Consider the following 19,419-nt stretch of genomic DNA (forward strand, 5'->3'; position numbering starts at 1 on the left):
GGCAAAATATGATTTTGTTCATAAATCAACAAATGCTAAAACTAAAACATTGAAATCAAAATACAGAAACTTACAATGTCCATTCCCAAAATGAAGTCTTTTTTCCTCTGCACCATGCTTTGATTTGTTATAGCCACAAAATCTAGGAACAAAGCAAGAGGAAGGAACATTGGAAAAGGAAATTTGGAATCATTATATATTTACAGCATGTGAAAGGAGCATGAGAATAAAGTGTTTTCCCTAAACAATTAAATGCTCTAGTGAAAGTTTAATGATGTTCACATTTCCTATGCTCTCTACAGGAAAGCTGAACTCTCAGAAGAATGGAAAACTGATTAATGGAAGGCTTTCTGGAGTTCCCCAAACCCTACCATACTGTCTCTCCAGCTGAAATTTACAATTGCCTTAGAATCTTTATAGTTTTTACAGATTTCTTTTTACAACTGTTAAATGGATATAGATTGGGGTCTGCTATTATTAGCAATCATTACTGCTGTGTAATGTCGCTATGGGCTTCTGGAGAAGAAAGGGAGGGGAAAAATAGAAGGGGGCAGACAGAATAGAAGAAATAAAAAAACAGAGAACAGGTAATTAAGGTAAGATGAAGTGGGGAGAAAAAAAGAGGGGAAGAAAAAGAGAAGACAACAGAACTTCAAGTCCAAGCAACTCTTCTACCTGGAAATTCTTGATTGACTTCTCTCATCAAACTCTGGCAGCAGTTAAGAAAAGAAAGTAAATGTATCAGATAGATGATGAACTCACCTTCCGATCAAGACATACACCACAACTGTCAGAAGAATAATTGCTACTGCAGCTGAAATGGCTATCATGACAACCTGGCTGTTCTCGCTGGAGATGGAGAAAGCTGTAAGGTCAAAGAAAAAAAGACATTAACACATCACAACTGACACCCACATGGAGGGCTGATGAATTAAGTCATCTCTATTCTGCTTTATGCATTACTTGAAAATGACTTAATGCTCAGTACCTGCTCTAAGAAGTAATTCATCCTTGCCCAAAGTTCCTGCATCTCAAAAAACAAAAGAACTTTCTTATTACATGGTATTTTGCCTGTTAAGTGCTTAGTACTACTAACTTAACTGCTTACAGTTAAGTAGAATTTGAAGAGGAAAATCATAGGAAAATTCAAAATGAATAAACTTTGTCTTTTCTGACAAAAAATTATTACATCTATCAACAAATATTTATTGAAAACAGACTGTGACTAGTTTTCCTTATTCTTTTCAAGTAAGAAATCAGCAGAGTTAATTTATTGGCTAAACCAGAAACTTCCAGAAAAGAAGTATGAAGGAAATGCAAAATATCTAAGAAAAAGGTTTTAAGCATTATTTAACTCTTTTGATCCAGGTTGATGTATGATGTATTATTCAATGATTATTAAATTAAAAAGTAAAAAACCATTTTTTCCCTATAATTTCCAAGAAGTTGGTAATTTAAGAAGATCTTAAAATATATATGAAAGGGGGTAGTTAAATTATAGGTAAGGTACAAAAAAGATTTTTGTTTATACAAAGGTACTTAATATTCCAGAATACACTGGAGATGGTTGATAAGTACTTGTCAATCTAAATCTAATTGAATCTTTTTTTTTTTAAATAATGACCCTTAATCTTGGCATTACAATGTACCCTATACCAAACATGGATGTTTCTATACTTTGAGACCGTACTCTATCAGAGTATTTGCCTCACATTTACTGAAACCTAAGTACTAAATAAATGATTGTTTTTCTGAGTTCAGTTTTTAATCTAGCATGTTGTCTTTGTAAAATTAATACCATGGGGAAGAGGAATTTACTAACTAGTGGACTTCATCAAACCCCATGTCTAGGTAGAAAAGGTTTTCTGTAATGCAGTAGTTCTCAGTGTATGACTTGCAGACCCATAGGCATCCTTTGAATACTTTCAGGAGGTATGCAAGGTCAAAACTTTTCATAATAATACTAATATATTAAAGTTTCCCACATGGCAAATATCAATAGATGTAATACACATAAACAAAAAAAAATTTTTAAGGGCGCAAAGGATTTTGACAACAAAACATATGAGAACTGCTACCATAAGGCCTGGATTTTTAGGAGTACCTAGCTGAGGAACATCAGGCACAGGTGGTGGAGAGGCGGTACTCCCTCTCTGTATCGACTCTGCTGTATTTAAAATAAGAATTTAAAATGGGGTAGGATGTCATTACCTTATTTTTAAAATGGTGGTGGGGCATGGTAGAAGGGTGATCCCTGAGATTTAATGGGTAAAGAGAACTTCCCAAGAAACAAAACAAAACAAAAACCCTTCATTCTACCAATTCAGGTCAGTGCCTGCTCTAAAACTTTAAATTTTACAAAGTTGCTTGGGGCAATTTATACTTCTTGCCCAGAGTCACATAGCAAACATATTTCAGAGGCAGAATTCGAAGCCAGTTCTTCCTGATTTGCCAGCCTGGCTCCTATTCACTATGCCATGATGCTTTATATTTTAAAATGATATTCTCTATTCATTAAGGCCAGGCAGAAACACATTCAATACAAACTCATCAATCTGACAAAGATTCCCAAGTCTTATGATATGGTATGATATGGTATGGTATGGTATGGTATGGCATGGTAAGGTATTTTAATTGCAACATTACATTTTATTATCCATCGGCCTTCTTTGTAAGACTTCACACATGAGTTTGTGTTCTAACTCAATGTTGCCTTTGGTTGTTTTCCGCGTGTTTGGCAAGCAAGTCAAATGAGATTATGGATCCCTTTGAGTATGTCATATTATGCTATGTTATGATGGATTATAGTTTTAAAGGCTATATTTGTGATCATATTTTTACTTTCAGGGTACAAATCCATGAAAGGTGGTAGGTTATAAACTCTCAAAAGAATTTTAATTAACCACTTCACAAAACATGGCTCAAGATAGACTCAAGAGGGAAAGAAACTTTCAGAAAGAAATCTCATTTCCCTCACGTATAAATGGATAAGCAAGTGAATTAAATGATGTCTAAGGACCCTTTTAGCTTAATAATACCACTGGATTCTGTAAAATACTCAAGGAAAACAATTTCACTGTCATTACTGAAAATTAGAAAATCTTGGACGGAAATGTTAAATTATTTTAATAATAAGCTAGCATTGATGCAAAGTTTACAAAGGGCTTTACAAATATTATCTCATTTGGTTCTCACTATAATCCTAGGATGTAGGTGCTATTTTTAATCCCCATTTTATAGATGATGAAACTGAGGCAGACAAAGGTTAAGTGGCTTGCTTAGGGTCACATGGTCAGTAAATGTCTGAGTCCAGATTTGAACTCAGGTCTTCCTAGCTCCCAGTCCAGTACTCTATCCACTCTATTACCTTATTCTCCCTAAAACATTTGGTAACTGCAATGCATTAGTCAAAGTACAAGATGGAGAGTCAGAATTGCTGGTTTCAAATAATTAGGACCTTTGATACTTTGGGCAAAATCATTTACAAAGGCTGTTTCTTCATTCATAAAATGGGACAGGCACAAACTAGATGATTTCCTGCTATAAAATTTCCTATGGATTATTTCTAGCTAATGAATTTGCATGATATATTTTAAACAGTTAGTCCATTATTTTTATTATGTCATTTAATATATTTTCATAACAAATATAGTTTTTTTAATATTATTAAGCCAAATAACTTCAATATTTTAATGGGTCTTTTTTGTTTTTAAATCGAAAGTGATTTTTTTCTTTTCATCTAAGGCAGATGACACTTTCTTTTGATATTTTCATACTGGAAATAAAGCAAGTTAGTAGTAAATTGGTTTGTTTTAAATCATGCTACTTAACCATAATGCTATCTAAAAAATGGGAATTGAGGAAAAAAATAGTTCACATGGTCCTGTGTCCCTACCTCTCTCCTCTATTCAGACATTCCAAGTGTAAAACCATTTGGCTTATATTGCAAAATCTCATTGTTTATTTTTAAGACATTGTAGTCTTTAAACAGAACATTTTTTAAACCTCAAACACTCAAGCTTTATTAGTAATTCATGAGTAAAACTTACCACAGCAGTATCTGCGGCATAATCTTGAATTACGTTAGACTGTTGGAATTTTTTGTTGTTGTTCTTGCAAATTCATATATATCTCAGATTAATCAGGGCTAAACACTGGCTAGCACTGTGAAGTATTAGATGAGCTTCCTATGCGCTGTCTCTGCAAAATATAGCTCTTATTTGTTTGGAAATAAATTGTTTCATTTCTTCCATGATCTAAAATAGGGGTAGTGTCAATATTTTTAATGTTTATACTTGTGATTAACAGTCATTCTTTTTTAATGTTTTATGAATGTATTTTAAAGCTTAAACCGTCTTTTTGGAAATTAAAAAAAAGCTAACTGGAAAAGTTGATAATTGATTCTCTGTACAATATATTCAAATTGCAAGTAGCCTGAGTTTAACTATTCTCATTCAGTGACTGAATTATATTATTATATTATTACAAATAATTTAATTTCTCTTGAACATTATGTAGGAAAGGGTTTTTTTTATTATTAGAGTTCAGCACATGAGATGTGAACCATCACATCTGCAACAAGTTGATTTTACCACAGGAAATTGAGAAGGTTTGGGAGAAGGATAAATTAATTGTATGCTTGAGGATAAGGCCTATTTGCTAGTTGGACAGATAAAGCAAGTGTTAGTCAGGGATACAAGCAGTTAAATATTGACATTGTCCTTTAGGACTTTATAAACTGTAGAGACAAAAGCATGTTTTAATTTTTAATGCAATATTATTCCCTAAAAAACAAGAAATTAGAAAACAAAATTTTCCATTGGGAAAAATGGGGGACTGTATTACCGAATCAAATACTGAAGTTATTTAATTTAGGAAATGCTTGCCAATTTACAGGTAGTGTAAATTTCAGATTCAAATGGCCTCTATAAAAGTAGGTAACTGTAAGTGAAGTGATTAAACGGGTGTGGAAAAAAGCAATCTATAATCTTCAAATGATATAGAAATATATGTTCTGGGCACAATATTATGGGTTAAAACAAAATCAAAATCCTCATGCATAAGTAAATTTCTAATACTCAGTTCACTGAATCAAGCAATAAACCTGGAATATCTGGAATAAGAAACATTGAGATTCTGTTACTTTATAAAATACCTTTCTTTAACCCAAGTTTCTGGCTAACCAAGACAAATATTTATTCCAGCAGTAGAAATATGATCAGGTAGAAAAAAAGAGGGAAAAACCCACCTGTTATAGTTCCCCATATATCCCTCAGCAGATTTTAACTGAAATGATAAAATATAAAATTCCATACTACTATTACAGTAAATGACAGATCATAAATAGTTACTGTACATCACATTTACTGAAGTCTGGAAGGGAATGAAACTAACCATTCCAATTAGTTTAAAACTGCACACACAAACACTCAAAATCAGTTGAAATGATACATACAATCTGGACTAGTTTCAAACTCAAACTTGCGGCTGTTGGTCCCATATCCAGCTGCTGTTCGGGCTCGGATTTGGAATATGTAAGTGGTCTCAGGTTTGAGGCCATTGATGGTAACATTCGTGCCTCTTGCCCTCAGAATGGTATAACTCGTCTCTTGCTCCTGCTTTGAGGTAAGAAATAATTGCGTTAAAAATCTAGTCTTTTTAACTATAAAAAATTATTTTAAAAAGTCTCATTTCTCAAATATATAGAAACAGCCACATTCGTAAGAATAAGATCTTTTCCCAATTGATAAATGGCCAAGCGATACGAATAGGCAGTTTTCGGAGGAAGAAATCAATACTATGGATAGCCATATAAAAATGGCTTAAATAACTAATAATTAGAGAAATGAAAATTAAAACAACTCTGAGGTATAACTTCATACACATTAGACAAGTAGCAATACGAAAAATTATAAATGACAAATGCTGGAGGATATGTGGGGAAACAGGCACACTAATGAATCTGTGAACTAGACCAACCATTCTGGAAAGCATTTTAGTGCTATGCTTAAAAGGTTACTAAACTGTGTATATCATCTGATTCAGCAAGTAGCACTCTGAGTAGCTCAAAAAAAGGGAAAGAACCAATATACACAAAATTATTAATAGCAACTCTTTTTGTGGTAGCTTTTTTTGTTGTTCCATCATTTCATTTATGTCTGCTCTTTGTGACCCCATTTGAGGTTTTATTGGCAAAGATACTAATTTGCCATTTCCTTCTTCAGCTCATTTTACAGATGAGGAAACTGAGGCAAGCAGGGTTAAGTGACTTGTCTAGGATAACCCAGGTAGTAAGTGTGATCCACATTTGAATTTCTCATTTCAGGTCCAGCACCCTATCCACTTCACCACCTAGCTGTTCTTTTCTTGGTAGCAAAGAACTGGAAACTACAGGAACACCTATTAAATGGGGAATAGTTGAACAAGTGATAGTATATGAATATGACAGAATACTGTTGTGCTGTAAGAAATGATGAAGGGATTGGTTTCAGAAAAAAAAATGGGAAGACCCATATGAACTGATACAAAATGAAGTGAGCAGAACCAGGAGAAAAAGTTATATGGTAAAAAGAGTATTGTAAAGATAATCAACATTGGAAGACAGCTCTGATCAACACATTGACCAATCACAATTCTAAAGAACTCATGATGAAACATGCTATCCACCTCCAGATAGAGAAATGATGGACTCAGAATGCAGATCGAAGAACATTCCCCTCTTTCTTTTTCTTGCTATGGGAGCTCCACATATATGGCAGTAAACACATGTGCTTGTCTCTTTGAGTTTGGCATGGATCTCAAGTTTCTAGGGACTCTTCTTTTATGTTTCTTTCTTTGAGTAGAACAGGGATCTGAAGATTGATGTTTCTAACCTTGGTAGCTACCTTATAAGTTCAAAGGTCTAGAGTCATCAAGAGTTCTGAATTCTAGTTGCCCAGAGGGATGTGTTTCCTGCACATACACCCTTTTTAGGTGAGATGACCGCAATGAAGAAGATGAATTATGCATGCCTTGCTAGCCAGAAATATGAACCTTGGTTGAGTTGCTGCTCAGATAGTATAGACAGAGGTAATAATAAAGTATGTTCAGCCATCCTGCAAGACTCCATTACCTCTTCTTACACTAACAAGATGTCAGAACTATTTATTGGGTAGGAAGCATGCCTGGTGCTATTATCCACTTGTGTCACCTCTCCATGTCTTCCTGAAACTAGGGCAAGATGCTTATTGCTAGAAGGGTGGATGCTCCAATTTTTTCCCTTAACCTACTTTGAAAGCTGTGCAGTAAGTGTTAATGAAATTTGTGGTCTGCTACACGATGTTCTTATCATTTGCCAGAAGCAAAGGAAGAAGACACCAAAGGGAGAGGAACATATATATATGTACCCAACAAACATGGTTTCCTACATTAATCTTTTCTTATCCAGACACTGAGCAAAAGTGAAATCAATCCTTTTAGTTCAGTGACTATGACCTGCATAACAAATGACCACAGATTTTTGGTCTTCAGTTAAATAGCTAAAGTCAAGGGAGGTGGATTGCATCAAGAGTCCCAGCGTTGGATAACATTTGATCCTGAGGATATGCAAAGCTTGTCAAGCGGGTAGGGGCAATGTTTGGTTAATAACTTTATTATCCTTTTGAAATATTTAAAAAGTAGTAGTATTCTTACAAAAATCCTATATGCTAAAGTTTTCTCCATGAAAATTAATATCTTTATTTTTATATTTATATGAATAATAAATACTAGAACTAATTGTCTTTCATGTGAAAGCCAGGTTTTAGGAGGGTTTGCTGAAAGACAAAGCACATGGGGAACAATAAAGTTTGGGAACGCCTAGATTTGATAGTCTATTAAATCCATCCTAATTCTTGTAATCTATCAGTAATTGTTTATTCAGAACCTATTATGGGCAAGGCATTCTTTTGGAACTCTGTGTAATATAGCAGAATAAGGTTTTTTCTTACATGGAAATTTGCCAAATTAAACACCTCTCTTAGGGTGTCAATAAGATCTTGTCCAACAAACTGTTTTTATATAGTTTCCTTAAAATTTAAGTTGGTATCTTGCTCATTTGGCAATGGAAAGATATTAACTTATCGTGGGTATATATTCCCAAGTATGCATGTTGTATATGTATACATATGTACATAAATATCTATATCTATGTCTATATATAAATTGATATTTATATACATATATACATACACAAATATACACAAATATGTATGTGCGTGTGTTTGCATGCAGGTATTTGTGTGTGTATACACACACACACACACACACACATACACACCTCTTGTGGAAAATCATCTCTGGGTCTTTGTTTCCTCATATGTCAAGACAAATTTTCCACATTTGGACTTCCGTCAAGAAAACAAATAAGACCCACAACAGTTTAGATGTTCTAAGTTCATGTCTCAGTTCTACTAGCCAATAGCTTTGTGACCTTAGGCAGTAAGTAGTTCTTTAACTCCTTTGGTTCTCATCTGATTTCTCATCTCTAAAATGAGAGAATTATACTAGTTTATTACCCAAGTTCTTTTTTGCTCTGAAATTTGACAATTCTGTTGCAATGATTCTGTCAATAGCATAATACTGAATACAGGAATCAACAGCTGATAGCTAGTGACTTGAGAAGAGATACCAGAAATGACTCACTGCCAGCAGAGCTGAGAACTCAGGGGAATTCAGTTTCCCTAATTGAAACATATGTTTCCAAACTGTTTATTTAATATACATGCAAACATCAAAATAAACAAATGCTTTGAATACCATCAATCTAAAAGTTCTACTTTTTGAAAGAAAAACAAGAAAAGTTGTCCTTTGAACCCCAGTAAGTATCCCTAAAGATCTGTGAGGCTGGAAACATAACGGCAACTACACAATGGAACTTCAAAGAATTGTGAAACTGTTTGCAGTGGGAATTCTATATTAATTTGAGTATATTCTACACCAAATTTTAATACTGTAGCATCAAAAAAGAGCGGGGATCGTATTATATGTCTTTTTCTTGGGTAAAATAGGAATTGGTTTTACATATATATATGGCACCTTAATCAATATGTGATATGTTAAAATTATCATTTGAGTTAACGTCTAGGAAAATTCTTTCATATGAATATTTACTTAACAACTGAGTTATAGACCACCTTGTGGCCACTTTACAAACTAAACAACAGCAACAAAAAGAAAAAAAAATCTTGGAAAAAAAATCTAAGGACACAAATATTTGTCATTTTCAGGTATCTCCCACTATATACCATCCAGAAACTTGATAATGTCCAGGAAAGTAAACATCTCTATGCAGCCTATTCAATAAATTTAGCTTATGATCTTGCCATTTCAGAAAGATCAAGAGAGAAAATTAAAAACTCAATTTTCATATATCTTTACGTCAAATTTCATAAAACTTTTATTTTAAATGTTTTAGATTGCATTTATGAGGAGAACCCACGCAAATCATAGCTTTGCCTCCTTGAATATGCTCTTTTGTCTCTCTATTTACCTATTTGGAAATTCAATTTTAGTAACAACAAAATTAGTGTATGCTTTGAAAGTTTTTTTTAAATCACCAAGAAAATACAATACATTTTTGACAGCTGACATAGTATAAAAAGTGCTGACCTGAGAGTCAAGAAACTGGGTTTCTAATTCTAGCCCCAGCACAGATTTGCTGTGTGATTTTGGATAAGCAACTTACTCTCTCTGAGCTTGAAGATACTGGATTAGATGATCTCTAAAATTCCTTCCTACTCAATGATTCTTTGGCTTTAATCTACTTGAAAAATCATTGGAACTACACACTGAGGTCTTTGCAAATGACATACTATTATTTTGCATGTGATAATATTTTTGGACTTTTTATATTCTCATATATTTCTCCATCTCTCTATCACCTAACAAAATGATACTTAAAGGAATATAGGAATGGTCTATGATTTCATCAATGTCGGACAACAGTTCAGTTCATATCAAAGATTGAAGGTTGAAGAAAATCCCAGACAGCATGACTCAGTAGATCAGTCTAGGGGAGGGGCTTAAGGCACAAGAAAATCAAATGATATGCCTAGAGTTACACAGCCAGTAAGTGTCGGAGATGGAAAATGAACACATATTTCTCTGATGCCAAACTCAGCAGTCTATCCATGACGCTACAAGTAACCTTTTTGAAATATCTTAAAACTTAGCAGAAGAGTCTTGTAAATTCTCAAATTAATGATCATATCACCAAATCACAAGTGTAAATAATGTATTAAAGAGGGAAAATATATCTTGCAAATGATAAACATGACCATGAGGTCATTTGACAACTCTTGGTGTTGTTTGAACAATCTTACCTATAATATTTAAAATAATTTTACATCAGGAAGACACAATTGCTTTATAAAGGAATAAAGCCTATACATAGTTTGTCTAGGCAAGCATATTAAATTTCTATAATGGTATTCTCCATTATAGGCATAGAAGTCAACGAATCTGAGTTGAAAGAGGCATTTAGGTTCATAGCTCTAGAAGTGAAAGGATCTAAGAGGCCATTTTATCTATTTCTTCTCTCCTATTTTACAGATGAGAAACTAAGGTCAACTGAGCTTAGTCCACTAACCAGGCTCATTGTTGTAGTTGCTTGGCTGTTTCAGATATGTCCAATTCTTCATGACCTCATTTGGGGTTTCCTTGGCAAAGATACCAGAGTGTTTTCCATTTCCTTCTCCAATTTATTTTATTGATTAGGCAGCTAAGACAAACAGGGTTAAGTGACTTGTACAGGGTCACACACCTAGTAAGTGTCTGAGGTCACATTTGAACTCAGGAAGATGAGTATTTGTGACTCCAGGCCTAGTGCTCTATCCACCTGTCACAGGTAATTAGTATTAGAAGGTAAGGTTATAAGGCAGGTCCCTTGATTAGAGAGACAGGCCTCTTTCCATTCTATCATCCTGCCATAAAGATCACCTAATCAGAGCCTTTTTAAAAAACATGTGAAGAAAGTGATGTTCAGAAAGGGTAAAATTCTTGCTCAATTAGTTGGTGACAGTTACTAGGCTGTAGGTCTCCAAGTCCAGTATTATTTCCATTATATTAACACATAATCTGATTTTATCTTATTTCTTAATTGAAAAAAAATCTTTCCCCTCTAATGTTAAATATGCATTATAAGCATAAATGTAAGAAAAAAATTTGTCCTCTGTCATTAAGAGATTTTGATCACATGACAACTTGTAATTGAACAATACTTTCTGTAGTTTTCTGAAATATGTACATTAATATACATATAGATTATACACTTTTATACACATATAGATACATATTATACATTTAATATGCATGTATACATGTGTATATGTGTGTGTATCTGTATATGTATTCAAGAAAACCCCAAAACGGGGTCATGAAAGCTGGACATGACTGAAACAACAAATCTACATACATGTATACATTATATATACATTCATGTGTATTTATACATGCATGAATATATACATATGTATATATGTGGGGATAGAGACCTGTAGTAAGCCAGATTTTGACAACTACAACAGTATAATATGATGCAATGGACAGAAAATTGGACTCTTTCCTAGTGTTGGGCAATTGAACTGGAAGAACTCAGTAGTTCTGTAAAATGATGTAAATAGACTAGATAATCTACAAAATCCCTTCTCACTCTATGATTCTAAGAAAAAAACAATGTTTTTTCTTTCCTAATGTAAAAGGTTTTCAATAAACTCTCATGCTGAGTCTAGAATGTAGTAATGCACTATGCCAGGGGCTTTCATTGCAAGGGTGTGGTGTTTAAGAAAGCAGCCCCCTTCGCTTTGCCATTAACCTTTTATCTCTCACCTTTTCATAGTACTTGACCTCGTAGTCCAGGATGATCCCATTAGGATGTTCAGGTTCTTGCCAAGATAACGAGACACTGTTTCTAGATGTCCGGTCCTTTCTAATTATTGTGACAGGTGATGGAGCTGCAAAGGGAGTTTGGAGGAAAAGGTAGGGGGGCATGAGGAGGGGGAAAGGAGGAGAGCAAAGCAAATGGAGTTTATCACCGTTCTAATCCTTGGCAAGGAGGCATTGTTTCCTTTTAAAAGACTCTAGAGTAGAAATCTGGCCCCATATCAAGAGTCAGCAGCTGGATTCTGGTCCTGGTACAAATGCCTTGAAGCAAGTGGGCCTGAAGGAGAACGAGCTGAAATTTTCTGTTACTAGTGGCAAGTGAGCAGATGTTTTCAATCTGCTACTATAATGTAAGCAACGAAATACATTTGATATATTAAAAAAGAACAAAACAACAGGACTACCTATTTGTTATAATGTTGCGACATTATTATTACCAGATTCCCTAGTTCATTGATAACATCTTCGTATGCAACTTTACAACAGGACTGGAATAAATTATTTGTAAGGAATCCTGGGATATTCATAGATAATAATAGTATTTAATATAATGTAGAAAATAAATGATTCATGACTTGATCTAGTAAGTCCTTACTTTTGATTCAAATTTGTCATAAGTAAAATTATATATTAGAACACAGAGAGATAAAAACTTGCCCTGTAGTCCTAATCTGTCTCATCATGGCATGGAAACGGCCCCAGGTTTTTGAAGACTAGCTCGGCAGATCTCAAACTCTGGTGGAGTCTATTAAGCTGAAAGGGCATACGACATTGATCTGCCAGCAATCTTTTCTGAAAAATAACCTAACACAAATCATAAAGGGTCAGCACCAGAGAGTTGGACAAAATGTAATTACTATTTACTTTTTGTTGGCCACAACTCATAAAGCCTCTCTACTAAGGCATATAAATGCTGTCATTCACATCTACGGGGAGAGTAGGTACCACCAATGTCAACGTGGTGAAAAGAAGAATGAAAACTTAAAACAAATTTTATAACATTCCATTCCAAATAATCTCTTTTGATAAATTGTTGCGTGTCAGGATACTGGTGGAACTTGGCAGATGTCAGCTACCCTCCACACCCTCACAACGTGAGCCAAGACTGGGAAGCTGTGGTGTAGACCTGAAGCCATTTGAGTCAACTTTGGCTGAATCCAGGTGAATGTATTTAGGATTCAGTTGTAGCCCTTTCAGACAAGAGTAGTATAAAAGTAATTTTTGAGATTTTGGCAAATAGCTCTTGAAAACCCAGAGAAGTCCCTTTAGTACTTTTAGATCTTTTTTGCTAGCCATTTGTTTTTTATGTATTTCTGTGCTCTGGACACTAAGCACTTTGCTATGCACTTGGAATACAGACAAAAAAACCCAAGATAATCCAAGATCTCAAGGAGATTAAATTTTAATTGAAGGAGACAACACATATTGGAGGGCTGAGCAATGTCCAAAAGTTTTTAAGGCTCGCTACTGGCAGGTCTGATGACAATGCCTGGGTTTCTGAAGGGTAGTGGAAGGTAGGTAGTCGGGCCCAGTAGGCTGGAAGGTGTAACATCAGGGAAGGTAAGTCAAGACAGAAATTAGTGGTTAGTAACAAGGTAAATGATAAGGTCTGGTGGCTCTCTATCTTACTGGAAGGATTGTAGGTGGTGATTTCCTACTCAACTATGAGCTGTTAATGTTTGTAAGTCGGTGCCAATCTGCATTGGTAGAGGAAGTTTACTCACTGAGAGTTCCCTATACAAATGAAATCACAGGTTGAGTCAGAAAAGAAAAGACAGAAAAAAATCAGAAAAAAAGAAAAGAAAGAAGAGAAAATAAGACATCATTGGAAATATGTAGCAGTTTGTCTGCACTACACATTTCTCTAATGTCATACATTTCTCTAATGAATTTAGGATAACACACAACTTTAATTTCTTAGAGATTGTGGCATTATATGATTTGTGACTCATAGAGGAGAAATAATTTGTATTGAAAAGAGGGGGTCTGTGCACTAGGGAGCATTTTAAGATAATTAACAACACCGAACAATTTCCCAAATGTAATCTGCCAGAGTCTTTTCCTCTTATTCATTTCTGGGCCCAATTTATAATCTATTTGCAATCCCTGTTCTGAATATAGGACCATTCTAACCAAACTTGCTTTCTTGCTGTTTCTTGTACTTGACATTTCATCTCACACGCCTTTAATTTTGTACCACCTGTCCCCCATGTCTGGAATGTTCTACCCTCTTTCAATCTCAAGTAAGGTTCATCTCAAGGAACACCTCCTAAGAGGAGCTATTCTTGATCCTCCCAGTTGTTAATGACCCCCCAAAATATTTATTTTATTTATTTCATAAGTTTTTTGAATGAAGCATGCCCTGACCAGTTTCTTTAGTTTTTCAATCAACTTTATGAAATTTATAATGAGGACCTTTGAAAGTAATCGAGTGGTTATAGATGACCCTATAAACCAACAAAAGGGACTCCAAATTCTATCAAAATTATTTTTATACCTTATATCCTAATACCTAAGATACTCATCATTTCTCCCTATTTTTGCAAGAGAACAACAAATTTACTATATAGTTTTCCTAAGGCTATAAATTAAAATCACTATGTCTTAGGAACAAACTATTGTTCTCTCTACAAAAAGAGAAGACACCACTATCATAAGTTTTAGGTATCACCTTTCATGTGTGGCTAGTCTAAGCAGTTGAATTCATTAGACATGCCCCCTTTTACGAAAAGTTGTCTTTCCATGTACTCTTAAACTGTGTTTCATATAAACTTAATCTTTTAAAAACTCTCTTAAGAGAAATGAATGCCCTTAGTTGAATTCCAAATTAACATGCACATGGTGCTTTAGTTTTCCTATTAATTAAAAGGTTATACTTGTTGTTCAGTCTTTTCAGTCATGTCTGACTCTTTGTGACCCCATTTGGAGTTTTCTTCACAAAGATAATGGAGTGCTTTACTATTTCCTTTTCCAGCTCATTTTACAGATGAGGAACCTGAGGCAAACAGGGTTAAATGATTTGCCCGGGGTCACCCAGCTAGTGAGTGTTTGAGGCCAGCTTAGAACTCAGGAAGATTAGTCTTCCTAACTCCAGGCTGAACACTCTATCCACTGTCTTGTGGCAAGTTTACTACATCTGTACTGAACAATGATTTATAAACACTATGAAGTTTTTTAAAGGTTTTATGCAAATTGAACTGTAGGCAACTACTTGAAGCCTTGGACTTCCCTATAATAAATTAATCCTTCCCAATATTGTTTTGCAGCCCGCAGCCTTTTCAATCTAGTAAGATACCTTTGCAGCCTTCTTCTTCTGCTTGGTTCGTTTCTCTCTCTCCAACCCTATTTTGGTCAGTTCTTCAGTTGTGCCCAATGCTTTGTGACTTCATATGTTGTTTTTTTTCTCACTTTGTTTTGTTTTGGAAATGATACTAGAGGCATTTGCTATTTTCTTTTCCAGTTGATTAAGGCAAACTGAGGTTAAGTGACTTGAACTCCGGTCTTCCTGACTCCAGGTCCAGTGCTCTATCCACTGAACCACCTAGTTGCCTAGATCCTGCTTTCAGCTTGCTCCCTTTATATGTGGTCCCCTGCCATCTTTGCTTACCCCTACCCCTCATAAGAATGTATGCTCCTTGATTTCTTTGTTGCTTGTTCTAGATTTCCAGTATTTATCATAGTATCATAGCCTAAGTGTTTAATAAATGTTTTATCTATCTCTATCTATTCTATCTATATATTCATGCATTGTAATTTCCATACTTAAGCAATTCTACAATCAATTCAACATTCCAGTGTGCCAGTCTTTACACTTAGGTAATACTTTCATTAATATTTTATTAATCATATATAAATAATTCACATAATTATCTCTTTCCTTAATAAGTTATAATATGCATTCGAATATACTGCAAAGCAAGTTGCAAATTGTGGCATGTGCCCTCCACTATGTAAATAATTTAGAAATGCTGTCTAAAATATCTCTTCTTAAAATACCATCTACCCATGCTTCCAGTAATATGACAGGATAAGTTATAAAAATGTATGCAAAACTGATTTTTATTTAGTTTTTATTATTTAGTTTTTAGGTATCAAAAATGCTGACTTGAATTACTAATGGTCATGGACCATAAAAAATTACTTTAGATTTTGTTTCTATATGAATGAACATAATAAGACTTTTAAAAGAGTTTAATGTGACTTTAGCTCAGTTGCCCTCATTCTCTTTGTAACTTAATGGTGTTTTCAGTATGAGAAGCGCCATCAATCTTTAGGTACAATGGAAGAATGTGGGACTTTTAGAAGAATACAAAGCAAATACAAAGCCTGAAAGGGAAGGACATAAGACTTGAAATCTAAAGGAAAGTAGATACTTTTACTGCTATGGATCTGTGGAGACAAATTGGGAAGTAGTAAATTATAGTGATGTTTGTTAAGAGAAGAAGTACTGGTTAATACTCTTGAAGCAGAAGAATTTTGAGTTCACTGGAGAAGCAACAGGAAACTAATACTGACTTCTGAGAATACTGAAATAAAGGTGACTTTTTTCTCTATCCTTTTAAAGGAGAAAGGCATAATATTGGAGGCCCAGAATCTATTGCAACACACCAGTATGAAGTGATTAAGAGGCAAGAGATAAAGCTGTAGGAAAATAACTTGGTCAGCTGTTAGAAGATGAATTAGAAAGGGAAGAAGCTTGAGGCAGATAGATCAATTGTGGGTTGTAGAGGTTATTAGGGACTGAAACTAGGGTGGTTGCTGTTTAAGTGAAAAGAAGGGGACAATGTTATGAAAGGCCAGCAGTAGGAGGAAGAGAATTGGAGATAGGTGTTGGAATAATTGATAAGACAGTGGTATAGTTGTGCTTTAGACAAGTGGGGGGTGGTGGAACTTGTTAGGTATTCTGGTAAAGCTTACAGACACCCTTCTCAGAATAATATTTTAAAATGCATAAAAATGAAGGATTACAAAGGAAGAAAATTATATAGAAAAATACATATAGATTTTTTTTCTTTATCCAAGTTCTTTCACCCAACTGGGGATCTATAGACCCCAGGTTAAAAACCACTGATGTAGATGATTTTCTCCCCTATTTCTAAGACAGAAATAGTCTCTAATGCACACCATGGCAAGCGGAATTAACTAGATACATTTATTTCACAGAGATCATTCCAGAAGCACTGCCTGTATAGATAAACCTAGGAGTCACAACATTTGAACTCCAGTCGAGTTCTGGAGACACATCCACAAAAGTAGTTTTAAAAAGCTCGTTTGTCCAGTTACCTGGAAAGAAAACAGATTTTCCCTCTTATATTAGTGTAACCTGAACCATTTACTTCCCTAATGGAATAACAAAGGGAAAATATTAACAAGGGAAAAGTAAAAAAGTTAGGTAAAACCAATTTTTTTCACATAACATGATTGGGGCAGGAGTGAGGTCTCTGCCTCTCATTTTTGTATTAGAATTATAGATGTGACATTTCTAATCTTTGCTGCGGACTTAGGAAAAAATCATTACTACTTGCCTTATAGCTTCTATTATTCTATATGCAAAAAAGGGCCCGTCTTTCAAAACAGGATGTCAATACTTTAAATTTCAAATCCTAGAGGAAATGGTTTGTTTTGTTTTTAATAGATCCCTCTACTTTAAGTTTAGGGAATTTCTAATGAGTCTCTGAGGTATCACTGCAGTTTAAGGAGTGGAAAAAATCAAGGAACAACTAAAAAGGATTCAGTATTTCCTTTATAAGTGACCAAAAGATATTTTTATTTTCTCAGTGGGACATACATATATAGTAAAGTAGTAGCCGCTTTTATTTTTGAATTATATGTTCCTTTAAATTAAAACTTCTCTTCTTTTTTCACGTCATTAACAATCCCCTTTTAGGATCATTTGTTTTCTAGCTTTCTTACTTTTTCCTAAGGCCACCATTCTGTGTTTCTAATGGAACTCGAATCAATCACAGAATTCGTTTAATATCATTATTCATGCAGCAAAGAAACAGATCAGTAATGCCAATTTCAGTCCGCTTGATGAGGTCTGGGTTTGAGTGGTGCTTGAGACGCCAAAAGTCTAAACTCCATCACGCTCATGATGGTGGGCTGGTTTGTATCATGTTAGTTTGAAAATTTAAGTCTATAAAAAACAATCATCATTCAGTTCAACTCAAAATGGGTTCATGATGACTGAACAATAAAATTAAAACCAAAGCATAGTTATCGTTATAACATTTCCCATAATTAGACATTTATTAATCCATCACTGAAACCATGAAGTCAAAATAAATATTTTTTTCAGATGTCCTTTAATGGATTTTCAGGTGGAAAAGTAGCCAATTTGAGTTCCTAGTCTATGAATGATCATATCCTGAAAATGCCTTTTTAATGTGTATAGTCATCTCAAAAAAGCATTTTCCGTATGCGTACTTTTAGTGATGCTTGATTATTTTCTAAATATGGCTTCTTTTCTTGGCATATAGCTGCATAGTCTTTGGTTTCAATTTTGTTGCTTGGACATCATATTTTGTGACAGACCCACTTGTTGATTTTTTTTTCTGCAAAATAGGATAGAAATCAGCACAATGCCATGCCTACCTTTATCCTAATGTTACACAAGCTTCTTTCCTTTATGAATAAAAATAGTAAACAAATTGCACAATTAATTCAAGTTCTATTTGAAAAAAAATGTAATAATGGTCTGAGAAAATATTTCACTCTATGATCATGGAGTAGAAACTTAAGATAGGCTACATACTTACCAACCCACCTACCAGCCTGTAATGTTTTTTTTTTGTTTTATTTTGTCTTTTTTAAGATCAGAGCTTATATGTATTTTCCATTACTGCACAAATTTGAATAACCATCTTGAGTCTATGTTTTTCAAAGTTACAAATCACTTTTAAGAACTAGAGAAGATGTGTTGTCAGATGAAAGTTTTTTTACACAAACTTGTCACTGATTCTCTATTATTAATTATATCTTTTTTTCTACCAGTACAAGGGGATTGAATAATACTAGTATTAAGAAAATTTTATATTTGTTTATGTGAACTTAATTTTTTCTGTGTTTTGTTGTGGGAGTGGGGGAGACCGTACTTTTGGTTTCTTGAATTAGAGACTCTGTGAGATAACTCACTCTGATGGTGTAGGTTGGCACATATTCTACTACTTAGCTAGTGAGTTCCCTTGGGCACTGAGAATTAAATAATTTGGGGAGGGTCATATAGCCAGTATGTGATAGAAGTAATATCTGAACCTAGATCTTCCTGATTTCAGGTCAGCTTTCTAACTACCCCACTATACTGCCTCAGGTTCAGTTCACATCTTCACCAAAACACCATCTCATTGGGGATTTTCTCTCAATTGTTTTATATACTTTTTTCTTCCATTTTATTCTTTCTTTTTCTTTTTACATCATTGGCATAATCTACAAGGAAGTAACAATTCCTCCAATGAAAATAACATGCAATCCCATTGTGGCAACAACAGTTCTAGAATTATACTTCTGTTAAGGCAATCAGAC

At 34.3% G+C, this 19,419-nt stretch overlaps 1 protein-coding gene across 1 annotated transcript in view; it reads right to left on the reverse strand.

Moving 5' to 3' along the window:
* Window positions 1–19,419, reverse strand: part of EPHA3 (EPH receptor A3) — a 519,117-nt gene that overhangs the window by 128,481 nt on the left and 371,217 nt on the right. Inside the window, exons 6-9 of the mRNA XM_036757104.1 lie at window positions 11,845–11,969; window positions 5,456–5,618; window positions 763–865; window positions 75–142 (exon numbers count right to left, since the gene is read on the reverse strand). Of these exons, the coding sequence (XP_036612999.1) occupies window positions 75–142; window positions 763–865; window positions 5,456–5,618; window positions 11,845–11,969 (459 nt within the window). The remainder of the gene's footprint in view (window positions 1–74; window positions 143–762; window positions 866–5,455; window positions 5,619–11,844; window positions 11,970–19,419) is intronic.

Source organism: Trichosurus vulpecula, chromosome 4 (assembly GCF_011100635.1).
Source record: "Trichosurus vulpecula isolate mTriVul1 chromosome 4, mTriVul1.pri, whole genome shotgun sequence".
Classification (NCBI taxonomy): Eukaryota; Metazoa; Chordata; class Mammalia; order Diprotodontia; family Phalangeridae; genus Trichosurus; species Trichosurus vulpecula.